Raw genomic sequence first — 19,870 nt, forward strand, 5'->3', positions numbered from 1 at the left:
CAACTACAGTGTACTCATATATGTAAAATAAATAAATAAAATCTTTAAAAAAAAAAAAAGAAAGAAAGAAATGGCCAAGTAGGTAGAGCCATAACAAGTAGGAAAAGCAGGATTTGAATCCCAAGAACCTATGTATATCGGAGTCAAGATTCTCTAGAGGAACGGAGTTGTTGGAATGAGTACATAGTAAGAGTGCACAGTGAGGTGGGTCAGATCGTATAGATATTTGCATACATGTAGGGGACGTGAAAGTCAACCTTATGAAGGACAAAGTGAGATGGAGGCCTAGGTGCCACAGGCTCCTGCGACTCCTCAGAGTCCTGATCTGCCATACAGGGCACTTAATCTAAGAGGGCTCCTGGAATAGCAAAAAGGAATGGAGGCCAGGGCAGAGGTTGCCCCCTGCAACCCCCTCTGTCTTCACAGAAGTCCTAACAGGACGATGCTCCCCCACTCCTGAGTAACCTCATCAGGCAGGGCTTTCTTTGGTGTGTGGTGATAATGTGGTGAGGTACGACTGGCCAAGGATTTAGTGGCTTAGAATCGGCTCAAACACCGAATATAAGCTTATGCCCTGTGTAATAAAGTCAGATCTGCACTTAGATGTTGGTCTCTTAAGTCTGGTTTCCCTGGAATTCGTCACGTGACTCTGTCACCTTTTATCCCTGATCCTCGGTCCCCATCCTATACATACAGGCCTGACAACCTAAGTTCAATTCCAGGATCCCTAAGGTGGCAAGGGAGAACATTAATTGTACAAGTCCACAGTTGTACCTGGTTTAGAGATTTTTATTACTCAGAACATTCTCTACTATGTTTTCTTGTTTATAGTAGTTAATCTTATACATCAACTTAAATGGGTCAGGCTCCCCAGATATTTGGCTAAACATTATTCTAGATGTTTTGGTGAAGGTCGTTTTGGGTGGGTTTTTTTTTTTTTTTTTTTTTTGGCAGATTCTTGCTTCATAGCCCTGGCTGGCCTAAAATTCACTATGTAGACAATGCTAGTCTCAAACTCAGAGAGATTTGATTCCCAAGTGCTGGGAGGTGTACCACCACTCATTCCCCCCCCCCCGCCCCCCGGCCCTTTTACCACCATTCCCCTCCCCTCAAATCCCTTTTAAAACAAGGTTAGTATTTAAAGAGAAGTCTAGCTCAGTGGGAGGATGGGTATCTGGCATGTGCAAGGCCTTGCATTTGGTCTCTAGCATCCCGATGCCCCCTAAATTGGACTTCTGCTGAGCAGAGTGTCCATCACAACATGAGAAGAACTCATTAAGTTGAAGGCCTTAATAGAGTGATTCTATAAATAATTGGTTTTCTACATGGGGTAAGGCTGAGCTCACTTTCCCCACCTTACTGGATATGTTCAGCAGGATTTTCTTTCCTTCCTTTTCTGTAATGATTCTGGTTCATCTCTGGTTTTTTTTGTTTTAGATTTATGTATTTATTTTATGTATGAGTACACTGTAGCTATCTTTAGACACAGCAGAAGAAGGCATCTGATCCCATTACAGAGCCACCATGTGCCTGCTGGAACTGAACTCAGGACCTCTGGAAGAGCAGTCAGTGCTCTTAACTGCTGAGCCATCTCACTAACCCCCTTATTTCTTGTTTTTAAGGTTTTATGAAACTTTTAGTAAGACCCACCAATAGTGAAACGAAACAACAACATATCAACCCCACAGTTTTATTTGTAAAGAACAAAGCATGAAAAGTCATATTTAAATGTACTCCATCCAAAACCTGAAAACCCATGTCAGTTTGTCTGATATGTTAAAGTGCTTAACGTCACAATACTCTTCAGATTTTATATTATGTTCAGATGGGGAGGGGAGAAAACTCCAGTTCTGACATACATTGTTAATAATACAAAGGAAAACTGTATAATTTAAATGCAGAAATAGTAATTAAAAACAAAACCAACAACAACAACAAAAACACAGGCTATCTTTCTATGTGGCTCAAGTGTAGCAGAAGAGTGTTTCCTGTTTTACACCCTCATTTGACTGACAACAGAAAACTCTTTACTATCCATGTCCATATTTGTTTAAAATGCACCTTGGAGCCAACCCACAAGTAATTGGCCCAAGAATGGCTACTTCCTAAATAGCTAAGGATATTACAGAACCCTTTCAAAGAGAGGGAAGTTTATTTGATGAACTTTTCTTCAGTCTGATATAAATATGAACACCTCACTGTGTCTTTCTGAAATCAATTTTGATCTTATCATTGAGAGAGAGAGAGAGACATCAGATTTGGGGGGCTATAATCATCCTTGAGTTTATTCTCTTTTGCTGGGGTGCTGCTCAGGGCCTTGTGTAAGTATGTTGGGCACATGTAACACAGAGCTCCACTCCAGCCCCTCCTTGGATTCCTTTTATCACACAGCAAAAGAAAACCTCTTTAAAAAGCTTAACTATCCATTTGATTCAGCAAATTTGTACATGTATTTTAAAATAAGGGACATAAGTTATTTTCTTTCTGTCTCCCAGTTATATTAAATGATAATGCAAAAAAAAAAAAAAATAGTTACATAAGAAACAAAGAGTTCTAAAGACACAGATGCTTGCCAGGTGTGGTGGTACATGCCTTTGATTCCAGCACTTGGGAGGCAAAGGCAGGTGGATGTCTGTAAGTTCAAGGCCAGCCTGGTTGGTCTACAGAGTGAATTCTAGAATAGCTAAAGCTATGTAAAAAGACTCTTCCTTAAAAAAAAACAAAACCAAACAAAAGACACAGGCTTAGGGATAGCATTTACTCTATCAAAACGGTAGAGTGCTCCATTGTCAATCAATAAAGGTGTGCTAATACTGAAATATGTAAGTTCAGAACGCCCTTTCAACACCACGAAAAGGGTAGACCAGCTTCTGTAAACTTCAGAGAAAACACAATTTCCTAAATGAATACTCTATTGAAAAGCCATTATTCTTAGAAGACATTTCACATTATAAAGAACTCTATTCTCGATGCTGTCAAATATTTCCCTGGGGATCTGATGGCCTTGACTACTACCTCTTATTTTGGAGATATTGACACACATTAGACACAAGGTGCTATGTATAGTCTTGATCTGTTTTTCATTACATTTATACATGTGCTTATTGTCAGAAAAGGAAGACGCAAATGTTTATTACTCATACAAGTTCATCAAAATAAAATTTTAAAAAGTCATGTTAAGTAAATCCCACAGAGCTAGAAAAGGTACAATAAATACGAACGTTTAAAATAAACTTCAGATGAAATTCAACCGCTGCAAATTTTAGGTTTCCTCTATCGTATTTTCATTCCCAGTGGGAAACAGGGCCAGGTCAGGGGTCTTCACTTGTTTCTGGCAGCCTGCTTTCTGACTCACAATTCCACCTCACATGGAGCAGCTCAGTCACTGTGAGGTACTAAGATACCTTCCTCCTAAAACATGAAGAGCTTTTCATATGTAATACGCAAGCCACTGTAAAGCCACCGGAAAGGTGACATGAAGGTTAAGATCAGAGATTTTAGTACTCAAGAAAAATACTTGGAGAATAAGCTTCTGAAGAAGTTAACATTTTGGCAATTTTATTTGTGCCTGCTTTGAGGACAGAACCCAGGGTTTTGTATGTGCTACACAGGCACCCTACCACTGAGCTACCCTACCACTGAGCTACATCCCCAGCCACTGCACATTTAATAAGACTTTAAAAAAAAAAAGATTTATTTTGTGAGTGTTTGCCGACATGTATGCATGTTCACTATGGGGGGTGCCCAAGAAGATTAGAAGAGCACATCAGATCCTTTGAAGCTGTAGTAACAAGTGAGTGTGAGCCACCATGTGGGTGCTGGCCACTGAACCTGGGTCCTCTGCAAGAACAGCCAGTGCTCTTAACTGCTTAGCCATCACTCCTTGCCAATTTAGCTTTAAAATTATTTATTTTAAAGTTACTATGTAGGATATTAATTTTGGTCCCAGGTATTTGCCGTAAATGTATTTGCACAAACCCATACAAAAAAGTAGTTCTGATTTTCATTTACTATGAGGTGATCCTAAAGCATTGTACTAGTTTTTTGCTTTTAATAGCAGAACAAGAAGGGTGCCTGTTGTACGGTCCTTACAAAAGTCAGCTTATATGGTTATATGCATTTGTTTTGAGCAATCTGCTATGGTTGTGATATATTTTTCATATTGATTCAGTTTGTTATAGGTCACATGTGAAGTCTTCTTTATCATTTGCAGTAGGTAAGCCCAAATTCAGTGGAAACATTTTTCTTTTTTACCATACCCTAAGGTCTTTATGGTACTTCTTCCTACGTATTAAATTTATTCTGTAAGGCTGAGCTTTATCACCAGTGGGAAATGTAAAGGAATGGGCAATGGCAGCTCCCACAAGACGCAGCTGTCTGAGCAGATTCTGTACCAAGGCATAAGGCTAGTGAGCCTCTGAGACAATGCTTCGTGTTTTTAACCAGCTATTTCACTAGTCCATCCAAGGATATCACATGGAAAAAAAACTTTATAGGTAACTTTTTTGGGGGAGGGGGTACTGCTTTTTAAGTACTAGTTTTAAACTCAAGCTGGACTGCAACTCTGCTCCCACTTTTAACAACTGATGTAATGCCTAAGAGATTGAGAACAGTTTGCTGGGCAGGGCACTCACATGAATCCCCTCACTTAGGAGGTAGATCTCGGAGTTCCAGGTGAGCCTGGCCTACAAATGGAGTTCCAGGGCCAGTCAGGGATATACTGTTGGTATCAGGCTCCGAACCCAGTGACGTCACATCTAGGCGACCCCCACATCGTTGCCAAGGCAACAGCCGCACACTCCCAGAATCCACCTGGCTACCTCACCTTTACCTGGGAGATACTACGTCACCGCCCATATAAAACAGGCAGGACCCCCCTGACTCGCTCTCTTATCTCTTCCATCTTCCTCTCCCCACCTTTGCCCTTTCCCCTGAATAAACCTCCTCCCCCTTGGAACCGCATGGTCTGGAGTGGTCTGTTCTGAACGGCGGACTTTTTCTTAAAAGAACTAATATATACATTAAGAGAGATTCTGTTTCAAAATTAAAAACAAACAAAACAAAACAATTTAACTTAAGCTTCAGTCCTTGTTAACTATCACAGAAATACAGCTTTATATCTGTACAGGTGGTTGAAGATTCAACAGAAGAAATGCTACTGAGTAAGAAGTCTGGAAGGTTGGCTTCATGCACTCAGGTGTGGTAAAAAGTGTAAATTCTAAACCCTGGGTTGTTAAGGGAGAGAGGGCAAGAATACAGTCTCTTTGATTCTTAAGTATTCTACTTTCACCTATAAAATGAAGAGGCTGCAGTAATGACTCAGCTGTGGGATACTGACTTCAAAGTCCAGAGTGCTCAGTATCCGGATGGCCCTGCCGGAGAAGAGGACAATAAAACCCTGGGATGGACCGTATCTAACTTACGGATGTTTACCACAGTAGATCTGTCTCTAGGATAGTCTCATTCTACTATAAACACCCTTATTTTAGGTAAACAAACCTCTGGGTTACCCAGGTCATCTAGAGACATGTTCTAAGCCCTTTCTTTCCACAGGTTTGTAAATGTACCCTCAGCAACCCTTTGAAGAAATCGGTACTATGAAGAATAGTACCAAGTGCCATTCCTTGGCTGAATAGTTTCTGATAAAGGGCGTGAGGCACTTCATCTACGAGTCTTTTCCTCCAGTAAATAAGAAAAGCAGCACTGCTGGCAAGAGCCCAGGGCCCTGAGATTGCACACGGATCCTGAGAGGCCATGGCTAGGGTTTTCAGCTACAACAGGGAATAAAACCTGGAGCTCTGCTGAGGCAATTTTGCTACTAACAAGGTATCAGTGCCTAATTGGAGTTCCACAATTTACTTACCAAAAGATAAAAGATTTATGTAGTTGCTAACATATTTATTTAGCTTAAGAAAATAAATAAGCTATCAAGCTAGGAAGGTATAGCTTTACGGCTTCTGAAATTGTCTCTAGTGTCAAATTCACCTCTCAGTCTGTGGCAGTGGCTTTTAACTTCTCTGGGCCAATTGCTTTACATTTCCCTGAAACACCCAGAAAGGCTTCATTCTTTCTCTCAGCTTCTGTTATTTGCATTATCATGGTCAACAAATACCTTCACAAAAGCATTCCAAATCGCAGAGACCTCCTCCTTCTTCCACATTCCTTCCATTTCCTGAGAGGGGGGATGGGGAGTGGCTGGAACCTAACAAAGACTGGGCTGGTAGTTTAACTCCAGTTATAGAGTTTAGATGTTAAAAGTACTGAGTCACACTGTTTCTTGCGGTTATGGCTATATGAATGATACTAAAATTCATTATCTCAAGAGTCCTGTCAAAGAACAGTAATAGAAATTCCAAGAATGGAGCCTCTGGGCTAAAGCTAATCTTTCTAAAGTAAAGTTAAAATCCCATGCTTCTCAGGGCTTCTTGTGTTTGCTTTCCAATTAGCCAAGCTCTCGGGATCTGGTATTTGCCCGCCCTCCCCCTACCCCAGTCTCTCTCTGTCTCTCTCTCTGTGTATGTTGAGATAGGGTCTTGCTATGTAGCTCTGTCTGGCCTGCAACTTAGATGCACCTGCCCCTGCCTCCCTAGTGCTGGGATTAAAGGTGTGAGCCACCAAGCCTTGCTACGGTCTGATATTTAAAATACTTTAATTATACTGTTTCCTTGTGCCAACTGAAAAACTTTCCCAAAACTAGAAAAATGACTCATAATTTGAATGTACTAAATGGTTTATAACTTACAAGGAACGACGGGGGCTGCTGGACATTATGTAAAGCTGTATACATTCACCACACACAGGATGAGACTCAGAACAAAGCATTCTGGTTCCTCTGTGCACCCGGAGGTTAACAGAAGCCTGTCTGGGTCGTGGTATTTACACATTTACTGGCTTCTTCCTGCCTAGCACCGCTTTCCCCGCCCCCAACATTTTTAAACTACTTATTTTAAGTCACAGGAATATTCAATCTAAGAAAAGTATCTTATTAGAGTAATATAATTTCTTAAAGATAGCATATTTACACACTTCTAACACATGAAAATACTCTATTTTATACTAAATTTCAGGTTCAAATGAACTACAATACAGCACTTTGCCTTGTTTGCAGAGTGGAGACTGTTCAAACTGGGGCTTTTGGTGCACACTGCCTTGGCAGTGCTCACTATGGTCAGACTGGACCAGATCAGTTCCCATAGTTGAGGAAGCTTCAGGAGCCAGGGGTAGATGAAGAGCTTCTGCTGGCCGCTTTACACATCCACTCCTTTGATTAACGATCCTTCCAACACTATGGTGAAATCTTGAATGGTCTGCAGGATTCGGATAAGGGAGTTGACAGTCATGTGGTCTCGAAGCAGTGCATTCTCTTCATACATTCGGGTGATGGCAGGACATTCTGCTAGCAATGGAATCCACTGTGGGAGCAGGTGATCCCTACAGACCAAACAGAAACAGCATCTGAGCTCTAACAAATAAAGTGTAACCGGCTCCCCCTTGTGTCTTTCCCTTTAATTATTAGCTGACTGAAACAATACTACAGCAAACAAAAAGTTCTCCTGGGAGCAGCTGTGGTGGCACATGCCTGTTTAGTCCAAACACTTGGGAAGCAGAGGCAGGCAGATCTCCGTGAGTCTGAGGCCAGCCTTGTCTATACAACGAGTTCCAGGCTAGTCAGACCTAATAGTGACACCCTGTCTCAAAATAAAATAAAAGTTCCCCCAAGAAATGTTCTCCTGGGAGAAGGCTGAAACCTTGGGCTCAGTCAGAGGAAGAGCTCTCCCAGAAAAAAAAAAAAAGAAAGAAAGAAAGAAAAAAAGAAAAAGAACAACTTAAAACTTGTAACTTCAGACCTTGCAGGAGAGACTTCGAGTTTAGAAGAGAGGTGGGACCACACCCTGGTGGGATTACTTTTGTTTCCTATTCAATCCTGTTCCTCATATCAGGGCCCTAGGATGACTGGGCATATATAATTCTATCTCTCTTCCCAATATGGCCACATTGAATAAATCTCCCTTTCTGCTTCTCACTATGCCTTTTTTTTTTGTTTGTTTTTTTTTTTTTTTTTTTTGTTTTTTTTTTTTTTTGTTTTTTCGAGACAGGGTTTCTCTGTGTAGCCCTGGCTGTCCTGGAACTCACTCTGTAGACCAGGCTGGCCTCAAATCACTATGCCTTTTAAACTTTAAATTCTCTTTAGGCGTGTGTGGTTGTGTTAGGTGTGTGCCATGTGAGTATTGTGCCTATGGAGGTCATTAGTGGGGCTTCACCCCACGGAGCCAGAGTCACTGCGTTATTTGCTGCCTGATGGTGCTAATGGGAACTGAACTTGGGTGTTCTGGAAGAGCAGTGCTCTTAACTGCTGAGCCATCTCTCCAGCTCCTGCTTTGCATTGTTAATTAGGCTCTTTTACTTAATCAGGACAGGTGGCTGAGCCTGGCTTGTTCTGGCACAAGCTAGGATCCACAGGTTAGGCAAAACCAGCATACAATGTACACATACTAGTATTTTCAATTGGGAGGGTAGGATGGTGCACAACCCATCCTTGTTCTGTGTTAATGTTAGCACACTCAGTGCGTTTATGTAAAAGGGAGTTCTGGGCAACGCATCCAGTACTCCATCATCCTGCCTGCCTGGGAGTCAGAGAGCCTAGTTGCAGGCTTGTGATGTAAGAACGTGTTCATTCTCAGAAAGGTACAACAATAGAACATACTTGTACCATGTAGGTTCTGATTCTTCTCTTCAGAGATCCTGGTACAAGGGCCTGAACTCTCCTTGCCCGTTCTTTCTCCACGCTGTGATTCTTTTGCCTGTCTACTAGGTAAATGTGAGGTCTCACTCAGTACCTGTGGCTCCTCCAAGTACTTCTCACCCCGCCCCTCTCCCAGGGGTAGGCGTCCCTGGTCCGATTAGTTATAACTCATCCATTTTGACTAGGCAGGTCTTTTGGCCTAGGCTGCCCCTCTTGGTCAGTGTCTATGCTCTGTTCTTCTCTCTCCCACGTCTCTCCTCTTCTACCCCACGTTCTTCCCTCTGCCTGCTTTCTCCCTTGTCTTTACAATAAGAATCTTCTCCATACTTTAGGAGAGTGATGTTGTCCTCCTATCAGTTTTTTCATTCAGTTAACTACTTGGCTTTTAACTCAGTACCCATCAACTCCTCCTGAGTAAGTGCTGGCTAGGCAAGCTTTTTCTGCCGAGCAGTTCATTCCTCTGTCTCTTTTTGTTTGTTTAGTTTTTTTTGTTTGTTTTTGAAATCATGTCTCCTTATTTAGCTCATCCTGGCATCAAACTTACCCAGAATGATGAGGGTGGTCAGTGAATGAGTTAAAGGCAGACTTTCATGACTTCAAGTTAAATAGTAGTTTATTTCCTTTAATTTTAAAAAAAGATTTATTTATTTTTATGAGTACATTGTAGCCCTCCACAGACACACCAGAAGAGGGCATGGCATCCTATTACAGATGGTTGTGAGCACCATGTGGTTGCTGGGAACTGAACTCAGGACCTCTGGAAGGGCAGTCAGTGCTCTTAATCGCTGAGCCATCTCTCCAGCACCTCCTTTAACTTTTTATATTACTATTATTGTTATAAATATTTTTGGTGGTGCTAGGGGTAGACCCTCATGGTCTTTTGCATTCTGGGCAAGTACTCTACCACTGAGTTAAATCCCAAGCTTAACTTAAAAAACAAAAAACCAAAACAAACAAGCAAACCAAGGCTGGCAAGATGGATCAGCTGGGTAAAGGTACTTGCTGCCAAGTCTGATGACTTGAGTTTGAACCCTGGTTTCACACAGATTCTTAAAAAGTATTCTCTGACCTCCACATAGATGTCCTGGCATGCCTCCTACCTCCTTTCCCCTAAACACACACTAAATAAATAAATCAATAAATGCAATTAATAGCATTTGATAAATCAGACACAGCCAGGTGGTAGTAGCACATGCTTTTACTCCCAGCACTCAGGAGGCAGAGGCAGGAGGATCTCTGAGTTCAAGGCCAGTCTGGTCTACAAAGGGAGTTCCAGAACAGCCAAGGATAGACAAAGAAACCCTGTCTTGAAAAAACAAAAACAAAACAAAACAGACACCATGGTGGCCCACATCTTTAATTCCAGCTCTTGGAAGGCAGAAGTGTCAAAATTCAGCTTGGTCTACATAGCAAGAGACAAGAGAACAGGATTACATAGACACTTTTCCAATCAATCAATCAACCAATCAAGTAGACAGCAAAACAAGTTGAAGAGCAAAATCGAAGTGAGGCAGGATAGAAAGATAGTAAAAATTATAGGGACCCGAGAAGAGAGACAACCTGACCACAGAGAAGCAAGACCATTAACAACCAGTTAGAGCCTTTCTCCTTTCCCAGATATAAACTTACAGTTTCCTAGGAATCTTGCCAGAAGTCCTATTTATAGGGAAAAGACATGTTCTAAATTCCTTGTGCAAACTCTAGTGGCTCTTGATTCTGCTTATCGGATTATAATTCCATTCAAGGCACTTCCAGAGCCATCCTAAAATCTCAGCTTTATCAAAAGACAGAGAAAAACGTCCTTGAGACCCACTGAAGTGATGCACAGAGCTAACACTGAGATCATTATTTGTAGCTTCTCCTGGAGAAGCCTGAAGCCTGTGCCCATACTGGGTACTCCTTACTTTCCACTATGCTCCCTTGGGGAGCCCATACGCACATGCAGGTATATCTCACTTAAGTGCATCTCCTTCTTTTTTGTTTAAGGCCTATTTCGAGGCCAGCCTGGTCTACAAAGTGAGTTCCAGGACAGCCAGGGCTACACAGAAAAACCCTGTCTCGAAAAACCAAAAAAAAAAAAAAAAAAAAAAAAAAAAAAAAAAAAAAAAAAATCTTTTTTTTTGAAAATGCTTTCTTTTTACAATTATTTAAATTTTTTAAATAATTTATTTATTTTTTATGTAAGTACACTGTAGCTGTCTTCAGACACCCATAGGAGGGCATCAGATCTCATTATGGATGGTTGTGAACCACCATGTGGTTGCTGGGATTTGAACTCATGACCTCTAGAAGAGCAGTCAGTGCTCTTAGCCACTGAGCCATCTTACCAGCCAATTATTTAAATTTTTATTAAATTTATTTTGTTATTCTTTCCCACACTTCCCTTCTTTCCCTGCTCTTTCTTCAAGTGCTGCGGACTGAGTCTAGGTCCTTGTGCGCACTGGTTAAGGGCTTTAGATTAAGCCACGTCTCCAGTCCTTTTTTCAGTATTTTGAGACAATGTCTCATTAAATTCTCTAGTCTGATTTTAAACTTGCTCTGTAGTCAAAGGAAGCCCTAATGGGACTGAGACTTGTCTGTCTTTGCCTCCTGAAGAGCTGGGATTACAGACCCTAAGGAATGGCTATTTTCTTACTATATGATTGTGGGACTAGTTTGTTGATATATTTAGGACTCATCTATTTCCTATTTTCTCACTTATAAATGGGCACATGAGGGCTGGAAAGATGGATCAGTGTTTAATAGCACTTAATGCTTTTGCAGATCTGGGTTCATTTTTCCAGGATCCACCCTCTTCTAGTCTCTGCAGGCATCTAGCACTTAGCACATACATCCATCCATGGAAAAACATTTATTTATTTGTCTGTTTGTTTGTTTTTGGTTTTGAGAGACAGGGTTTCTCTCTGTAGCCCTGGCTATCCAGAACTCAATTTATAGACCAGGTTGGCCTTGAACTGATGATCTGCATTTCTTTGCTTCCTTAGTGCTGGGATTAATGGTGTGAACCACCACTCCTGACAAAACATTTATACCCAAAATAAAAATATAGAAATCTATTTTAAACATGGGTAAATCAGGGGCTGGAGAGATGGCTCAGAGGTTAAGAGCACTGACTGCTCTTCCAGAGATCCTGAGTTCAATTCTCAGTAACCACATGGTGGCTCACAACCATCTGTACTGGGATCTGATGCTCTCTTCTGGTGTGTCTGAAGATAGCTACAGCGTACTCATGAACATAAAATAAATCTTAAAAATAAATAAAATGGGTAAGTCAGTTGCTACTGTAACAGAAAGGTACAAAGAAAACAGCAGTCTCATTTTAAAAGTTGGAATGAAGAAAGCCAAGAGAAAAGGGCATAACCTGGTCTAACCTTTCCTAGACTCATGTTACCCACATAACAAAAATAAGTCTGTACCTTGTTCCCAGGCAAACTAGAATTTGGAATTTGCCGTCCTTCCCAATGTTTCTGGGTGCAGTATTAATAGCATTCACGTAGTGGCAGAAGGTTTTGCACGATGGTTTCTGAATGAGCACATCATCTTCGTTGTCTAAAATCTGGTCAGTGGTTTCAAAATAAGCCACTGCTTTCTCTGAGGAAGAAAAGCAGAATCACACCACAGTACAACAGTTATTTATAGAAATGCCAAAACTTTCTATGTAGTAAAAACCATCATCTAATGTATCCTGGAAACTCTATTGAGGCTTGGCATCATAGCCAGTCCTCTAACCCATATCATTACTCTTTCACTTATTTCAGAATGAATTACCAAGATCTGAACAGCTCCCTGGTGTGAGGATTAAAGGCAGGTGCCACCACAGCCTGGGGGGAATTTATATTCTAATCACATTACAGAAGTTTGGAAAGTTTGTTCTTTTTAAATATTTTCCTGAAATAGAAATTGGCATGAAAAAGCAAAAGAATTAAAAATTAAAAAAAAAAAAAAAAAAAAAAAAGAAAAGAAAAAAGAGGAAAGAGGAATGAAAAGGGGAAAGGAGAACACCATGGCTATCTGACCACTAAAGTGGTGCCCTCGTCTTGGATGGCTGCCTTAATTAAGATTATTAAATGGACCTAAATGGACATTATGGAGTGAACCTGAGGAGAGAGAATAGTATGTAGACATCAGAGTCAGGAGCAGTAAAATTCTAAGGTTTTTAGAAAAGGGGAAAATCACTCTTAGGTGCATTGGCAACTTTTCTTTCTTTGCTAAAAAGCTCTGATCTGAGTTCATGTTGGCCTAATTTATAAACACAAAATGATTCACCAGGCCGTTAAAGAAATTGGGAGTTCTAGAATTCTATATACCTAAAGACAAACAAAACAAAACAAACAAACAAAAAACCCAACCAAAACAAAAAACCCAAAACAAACAAACAACAAAAAATCACAAAACTTAGCATGCTTTTTTTAAAGATTAATTTTGACCAAAATAATATCTTCATTTTATGTGTATGACAGTTTTGCCTGTCTGTATGTCTGTCTGTGTACTATGGGAGTACAGTGCCTTCAGATGCAAGCACAACACATCAGATGCTCTAGGAGAGTTAAAGAGAATTGTGTGCCATCATGTGGATGCTGGGTACTGAAAGCAGGTCCTCTGGAAAAGAAGCATGTGCTCTTAATGTGCCATCACTACAGATTCCTATTTGATTTTATTAAATACTTATTGTGTGTGTGTGTGTGTGTGTGTGTGTGTGTGTGGCAACTTGTGGTAGTCAGTTCTCTCCTCCTACCTTGTAGGTCCCTGGGATCAAAATCAGTATTTTTTTGAGCCCTCAGCAGCCCAAAATTTAACTTTTCTCTTCTTTCTTTCTTTTTCTAAGATACGGTTTCTATATGTAGCCCTGGATGTAGACCAAGCTGGCTTCAAACTCAGAGATCCACCTGCTTCTGCTTCCTGAGTCCTAGGATTAAAGAAAGGTGTGTGCCACCACCACCTGGCTTATTACTATTTTTTATTCATTCAAAATTTTGGCTTCCCGAGTTTTTAAAGAAACAGTTCAGTGGCTTTATAATAACATGCATCTACTTAACTTACCTACGAAGTCCCAGATGAAGACATTCTTGTGAAAGATGCGGGCAGATTTGAACCCATGATGGAAAACTTGTTCAAGCGCAGCAACCAGGCCATTTTCTCCGCACAGTAGCACTGTGAGGCTTCCTCTCTGTAAAGCATAATGTTAACATGGTGTCAAGGGATTCTGTTGTTTCTATGCGTAAAAAAACACTAGATGGGCTGGAGAGATGGCTCAGTGGTAAAGAGCACTGGCTGTTCTTCCAGAGGACCTGGTTCAGTTCCTGGTACCCACACTATGGCTCACGACCACTCTTAGCTGTAGTTCCAGGGGATCCAATGCCCTTTTCTACCTTTCCAGGCACAAGGCACACATGTAGTGCACAGACATACAAGCAGGCAAAACACTCAAACATATAAAATAAAGTAATTCAACACTCCCTCTCCCCCACTGCCAAATAACAACCACACTAGAGAATCAAAGAGCTGAAGGTAGCTGAACAGATCATATTTTTGTAGCCATTAGAAAGCTTACAGATGAGCCCAGTGGTGGTGGTGGTGCACACCCTTAATCCCAGCACTCAGGGGCAGAGGCAGGTAGATCTCACGAGTTTGAGGCTAGGCTGGTCTACACAGGAAGTTCCAGGACAGCCAGGGCTACATAAAAAAACCCTGTTTTGGGGGAAAAAAAAATAAAGTCCCACCACATAGTTTTATTGCCCACAATACCTCTTTTTCAGGTTTGTGAAAATGCTTCACAATATTGTTCACGGCTTCTCCAATTCCTTCTTGGATCTGTCCAGCATTGGGTTCTGCAAAATAATTAAAAGTGTCTACATCCTGGTGAAACATAAAAAGCCATCATACTATGGGATGTTCAACTGTAAGTCTCTGTGGGAAACGTTCATCCAGGCAAGCTACCTTTTCCAGAGATTTCATGGAGTTTGCCACTGGACAAACTCGCCAAGCTCAAGGCTTGTGGTGCACTGGAAAAGAATTCAAGAGATCCTGAGACTCAACTCCCAGCCACACTCCCTGCAAACTACAACCCAAGTCAGGTGTCTAATTTCCTCTGGTTTTTCTCAACTGAAATGGAAACACAAAACAAAACAAAAACAAAGAAAAAAAAACCACTCCTCACTGGGAAAACAGAACAAGTTATTGGTGCAATGATCTGGCAGGTTCCTATCATGGAGTGCCAGTACTCTGGATCTGAGGAGTGAAGTGGGAAGTCTCTTTATAGTTACTTGGAGGTTCCCTGCCAAGACTCTTGGTGGGTGTATGCTAAGGCATCTGGGGCTCTCAAGGACCTGTGTGAAGCTCTGCTGTTGTGATTAAAGGAAAGAGGCCAGACAGATACCATACAGTGTCCTGGTCAGAAGTCAGGCCTTCTTCCCTTCTCCATTCCCGCAGTGACTGCTTGTTCATCACTGCCTCTTTCTAGATAGCTTGGTGGGCCGCCTGAACAGGACCTGAACCTTGGTGGTGGTTTGAATGAGAACAACCCCCCCACTCCCAGGCTTGTAGGCTTGAATGCTTAGTCCCAGTTGGTAGAACTGGGAAGGATTAGGAGGTATGGCCTTGTTGAAGCAAGTATGTCACATTGGGAGGGATTTTAGGTATCAAAAGCCTACAACATTTCTAGTTATAGCCCCTACCTCTGCCTCAAGATTGTGGTTCAAGGTACAAGCTTCCATCTATTGCTTCAGTGTCATGACTGCCTGCCTGCTGCCATGCTTCCTGCCAGATGGCCATGACCTCACCCTCTGAAACTATCAATCTCAAATTAAACACTTTCTTTTAGAACTGCCCTTGGCCATGGGGTTTTAATCACAGCAACAGAAACGTAACTTAAGACAAAGGCACCTTGCCTATAACATATTAAGACTAGCAAATTCATTTTTAGGGTCTTATGTGGTCCCAGCTGACATCAAACTATGAATTTGAGGATGGCCTTGTACTTCTAATCCTATTTTGACACCTTAAATAGGAGTGACCATGCCTGGTTTATGTGGTGCTGATAACTGAAGCAAGAACGTCCTTTTTGTCAAACTCGCTACCAACAGAAGTACTACCTCCATGTGATGGTTTGGGTTAGGGTGGTCTCCTTAGGCTCATATTCTGGCATGTCTGGTTCCTAGCAGGGGTCTGTTTATGAAGGAGGTGTGGCACTGTTGGAAAAGGTATGCCACTGAAGATGGGTTTTGAGGTTTCAAAGATTGATTATTTATTTATGTATGGATGTTCTGTCTGCATATACATCTGTAATCAGAAGAGGGCATCAGATCTGATGGCACTACAGTGATAGATGGTTGTAAGCCACCATGTAGGAACTGGGGATTGAACTCAGGACCTCTGGTAGAATAGCCAGTGCTCTTAACCACTGAGCCATCTCTCTAGCCCCGAGGGTTTTGAGGTTTCAAAAGCCTATGCCAGGCCCAGTTTTTCTTTCTTTCTGTCTTTATTTTGTGGATCAGATATGAGGTCTCCATTGCTACTCCAGTGCCATGCCTGCCAGCCTGCCACTATGATGATCATGAACTAATCCTCTCAAACTGTAAGCAAGGACCCAATTAAATGCTTTTTCTTTTTTGTTTTTTTCCCACAAGGTTTCTCTGTGTAGTCCTGGCTGTCCTGGAACTTGCTCTGTAGACCAGGCTGGCCTCAAGCTCAGAGATTCTCTTGCCCCTGTCTCCCAGATGCTGGGATTAAAATGTATGAGCCACCACTGCCTGGCTTAAATGCTTTTTCTATAAACTGGCTTAGGTCATGGTGTTTTGTCATGGTAATAGAATAAGCAGTAACTAAGACAACCCTCCCCAACCCCAACCCCAACCCCAAGAATGGTTTTAAAATAAAAAAGTAAGCAAATTTTACTCAGAGTTAGAAGTAGAAATAGGTAATAAGAGGAAAATGGGGTGTATGTGGGCTGGGTGTGGTAGTGCACAACTTTAATGCTAGCACTTTGGCAGAGGCAAAGGTAGACAGATCTTTGTGAGTTCAAGGGCAGCCTGGTCTACATAGTGAATTCCAGACCACTTGGGTACAGAGTGAGACCTTAGCACAAAGCAAAGTGAAGCGAAGTGAAGCGAAGTGAAGCGAAGTGAAGCGAAGTGAAGCCAAGCCAAGCCAAGCCAAGCCAAGCCAAGCCAAGCCAAGCCAAACCAAACCAAACCAAACCAAACCAAAATGGCATGTGTATGTGTACCTTGCAACTACTTGTGACTCCAGTTCCAGTGGAGTCAATACCCTCTTCTGGCCTCCAACGATACCCCCACATATATACATACAAATCAAATAAAGCCAAATCAAATATTTAAAAGGAAAAGGAAGTTGTTCAGTAGAATACATGCTTAGCACACATAGCTTTCCTTTCATAGGGATTATCATAGTGATATGATAGCCCAGGCATGGTAGCATGTACCTTTAATCCTAGTATTTCAGAGGCAGAAGCAGATGGATATCTGTAAGTTCAAGGCCAGCCTGGTCTACATAGTGAATGCCAGGCTAGCCAGCTATAGTGCGACAGAGTCTCAAAAATAAAAGGTGGAATGAGAGAATGTGTGTGTGTGTGTGCGCGCGCACACACACATGAGTGCGCGCTCTCTCTCTCTCCCTCTCCCTCTCCCTCTCTCTCATGTATATCATGTATATGAGAAGGTATTGGGTTTTTTGAGACAGGGTCTCTTACTGATCTTAGAGCTCACCTACTAGCTAGGCTGGGTAGTGAACTTTAAGAAATCCTCTGACTCTGAAGTTAGGCTTGTACAGCAAGTACCTTACCTACTGAGCCATCTTCCTAATTTTATTCACCTTCTTTCTCTCTCTCTATTTCTTTCTTATTGATTTTTCCCTCCAAACAACTCCTTGAATCTTGTTTATTATTATTATTAAATACTTATTTATATGAGTACACTGTAGCTGTCTTCAGACACATCAGAAGAGGGTATCAGAGTCCATTACAGATGGTTGTGAACCACCATGTGGTTGCTGGGAACTGAACTCAGGACCTCTGCAAGAGCAGTCAGTGCTCTTAACCGCTGAGCCATCTCACCAGGTTGAATATTGTTTTTTAAAATTTGTTTTAAATAAATATAAATATAAATATAAATATAAATATATATATTTGGAGTCAAATATGTACTTATGAGTATATTTTGTCCGTAGAGGCCAGAGGTGTGATCTGTCTAGGCTGGAGTTACAGGTAGTTGTGGGCTGCCTGATATAGGTGCTAGGAATGGAACTCTTCCAGGTTCTCTGGAAGAGCAGTATGTGCTCTTCACTGCTGAGCCGTCTCTCTAGCCAGGGTTTCTCATTGAACCTGGTGCTCATTAATGTGGCCAGGCTGGCTGGTCAGTGAATTCTATGCATTCCTGTCCCCATACCTCCCTGCACCAGCTTATAGATGCAGGCCTGAAGCCTTTCCCATGGACACTGGGAATCAAACTCAGTTGCTTTTGCTTGGGAAGAAAAGCACTTTACCTTCGGAGTCATTTCCCCAGCCCTTCGTTTTTAATCTCTTCACCATACCTCATTAACCCAACCATTTTCTGGAAAATGAGCCATAGAGCCTGCAAATCTGAGGTACACTGCAAACAACTCACTGGCAGGCTTTCCTGTTAGTGAGGTAATACTCAGTCTCCTGGTTGTGGTGGGAGACTTCTGCTGTGGTGGAGTCCGACACTGCTTTCCCAGGTCTTCATCTGAAGCTGATGTCATCAATTCTCCAATAAGAATTCTCTCCAGGCTGCCATCATCGACGCCTTTGCCCAGCCACCGCCCACAAGGGAATCTGGTAGGGTAGGAAGAAGATAATTTGATCTAAAGTGATTCAAATCTACTTTTTGTTGTTGTTGTTGTGAACTTACCCTTTGGTCTCCAGAGATCCCATGAATCTATACATTTCTAAAATCAAAGTTTTTGTTTCGTTTTCGAGACAGGGTCTTACTCAGTTGCTAAGGCTGTTCTAGAATTTATTACGTGGAGGATATCAGGCTGGTCTCTAACTCCAGGCAATGTTCTGACTCAGTTTATGGAGTTATTGGGGTTAAAGGTGTAAGTGACATCATGCCTGGCTTCCAACAGTTTTAAGTAAAAGTTTAAAAATGGCATTATTGGTGAAGTCCATGGTGCTAAGACCTGAGGATTGTTTATTTAATCACAAAAATCCAAACATATAGAAAAGTAGAGAGCATCTAGGTGTGGCAATATATGCCTTTAATTCCAGCCCTTGGGAGGCAGGGGAAGGTAGAGCTCGGTCTACACCAGTGCTACATGGAAATCATACTTAGACATGGAAATCATATTTAGACATATTTTTAAACTAAAAAATTATTATTTTATGTGTATGAGTGTTTGCATGTATGTCTGTGTGCCATGTTGTTGGGGACCGACTTTTAGCAGAAAGCGGCTATCAGCTTTGCAGCCATCTTGAGCCATATACCCTGACATGAGACTTGGATTACAATAGCCTACAACAGCTGAGCACACTGTGATAATCTTGGTTTAGATACCTTGGGTGTGTGAGATTAAAGGTGTGTGAGATTAAAGGTGTGTGACTTAAGAGTATGACTTAGAAGTGTAGAGATCAGAGTTAGAGACAAGACCTAAGGGCATGATTATAGGTGTGACTTAGAGGCATGGCTTAGAAGTGAGACATATAAAAGGCAGAGACAGAACAGATCAGAGAATCAGACAGAGGAGACACTTTTAGGAGACACTTTAGAGAGTACAACTTGGAGTACAACTTGGAGTAGGAATTAGGCATTAGGTAGCAGGCACTTGGAAGAGAACTTGGAAGAAGTAACTTAGAAGTTGGAGGCACTAGGGACTAGGAACTAGGGACTAGGACTTGGGACTTGGAGAGAAGAAGAGAGACTGAAGAATAAACGGGATTGAAACACACTCTGTCTGGTCTCCATTCTTCGAGTCCACCCTCACACTCTCTCTCTTGCTGAACCCTGACCCACGGACTGGAGCGGCAGCTTGGGCTGGAATACAGTGGCCGCCAAACGCGGAGCAGCCCGGGCCTCAACATTTTGTTCAGGCCGCAACATTTTTTGGCCACCCGAACATGGGGCTAGTGCGGTTCACAACACCATGTGTATGTCT

The 19,870-nt window shown here is 41.8% G+C and overlaps 1 protein-coding gene across 5 annotated transcripts in view; it reads right to left on the bottom strand.

The window, feature by feature from the left end:
* Positions 1-1,674: 1,674 nt before the first annotated feature.
* Positions 1,675-19,870, bottom strand: part of Dennd5b (DENN domain containing 5B) — a 127,442-nt gene continuing 109,246 nt past the window's right edge. For all 5 annotated transcript variants that reach the window (XM_034511622.2, XM_034511621.2, XM_076940923.1 and 2 more), the window contains 5 exons: positions 18,364-18,551; positions 14,489-14,571; positions 13,784-13,910; positions 12,160-12,334; positions 1,675-7,431 (listed from right to left, as the gene is read on the bottom strand). In XM_034511622.2, the coding sequence (XP_034367513.1) occupies positions 7,248-7,431; positions 12,160-12,334; positions 13,784-13,910; positions 14,489-14,571; positions 18,364-18,551 (757 nt within the window). In that variant the 3' untranslated portion in view covers positions 1,675-7,247. The remainder of the gene's footprint in view (positions 7,432-12,159; positions 12,335-13,783; positions 13,911-14,488; positions 14,572-18,363; positions 18,552-19,870) is intronic.

Source organism: Arvicanthis niloticus, chromosome 9 (assembly GCF_011762505.2).
Source record: "Arvicanthis niloticus isolate mArvNil1 chromosome 9, mArvNil1.pat.X, whole genome shotgun sequence".
In the NCBI taxonomy this organism is placed as follows: Eukaryota; Metazoa; Chordata; class Mammalia; order Rodentia; family Muridae; genus Arvicanthis; species Arvicanthis niloticus.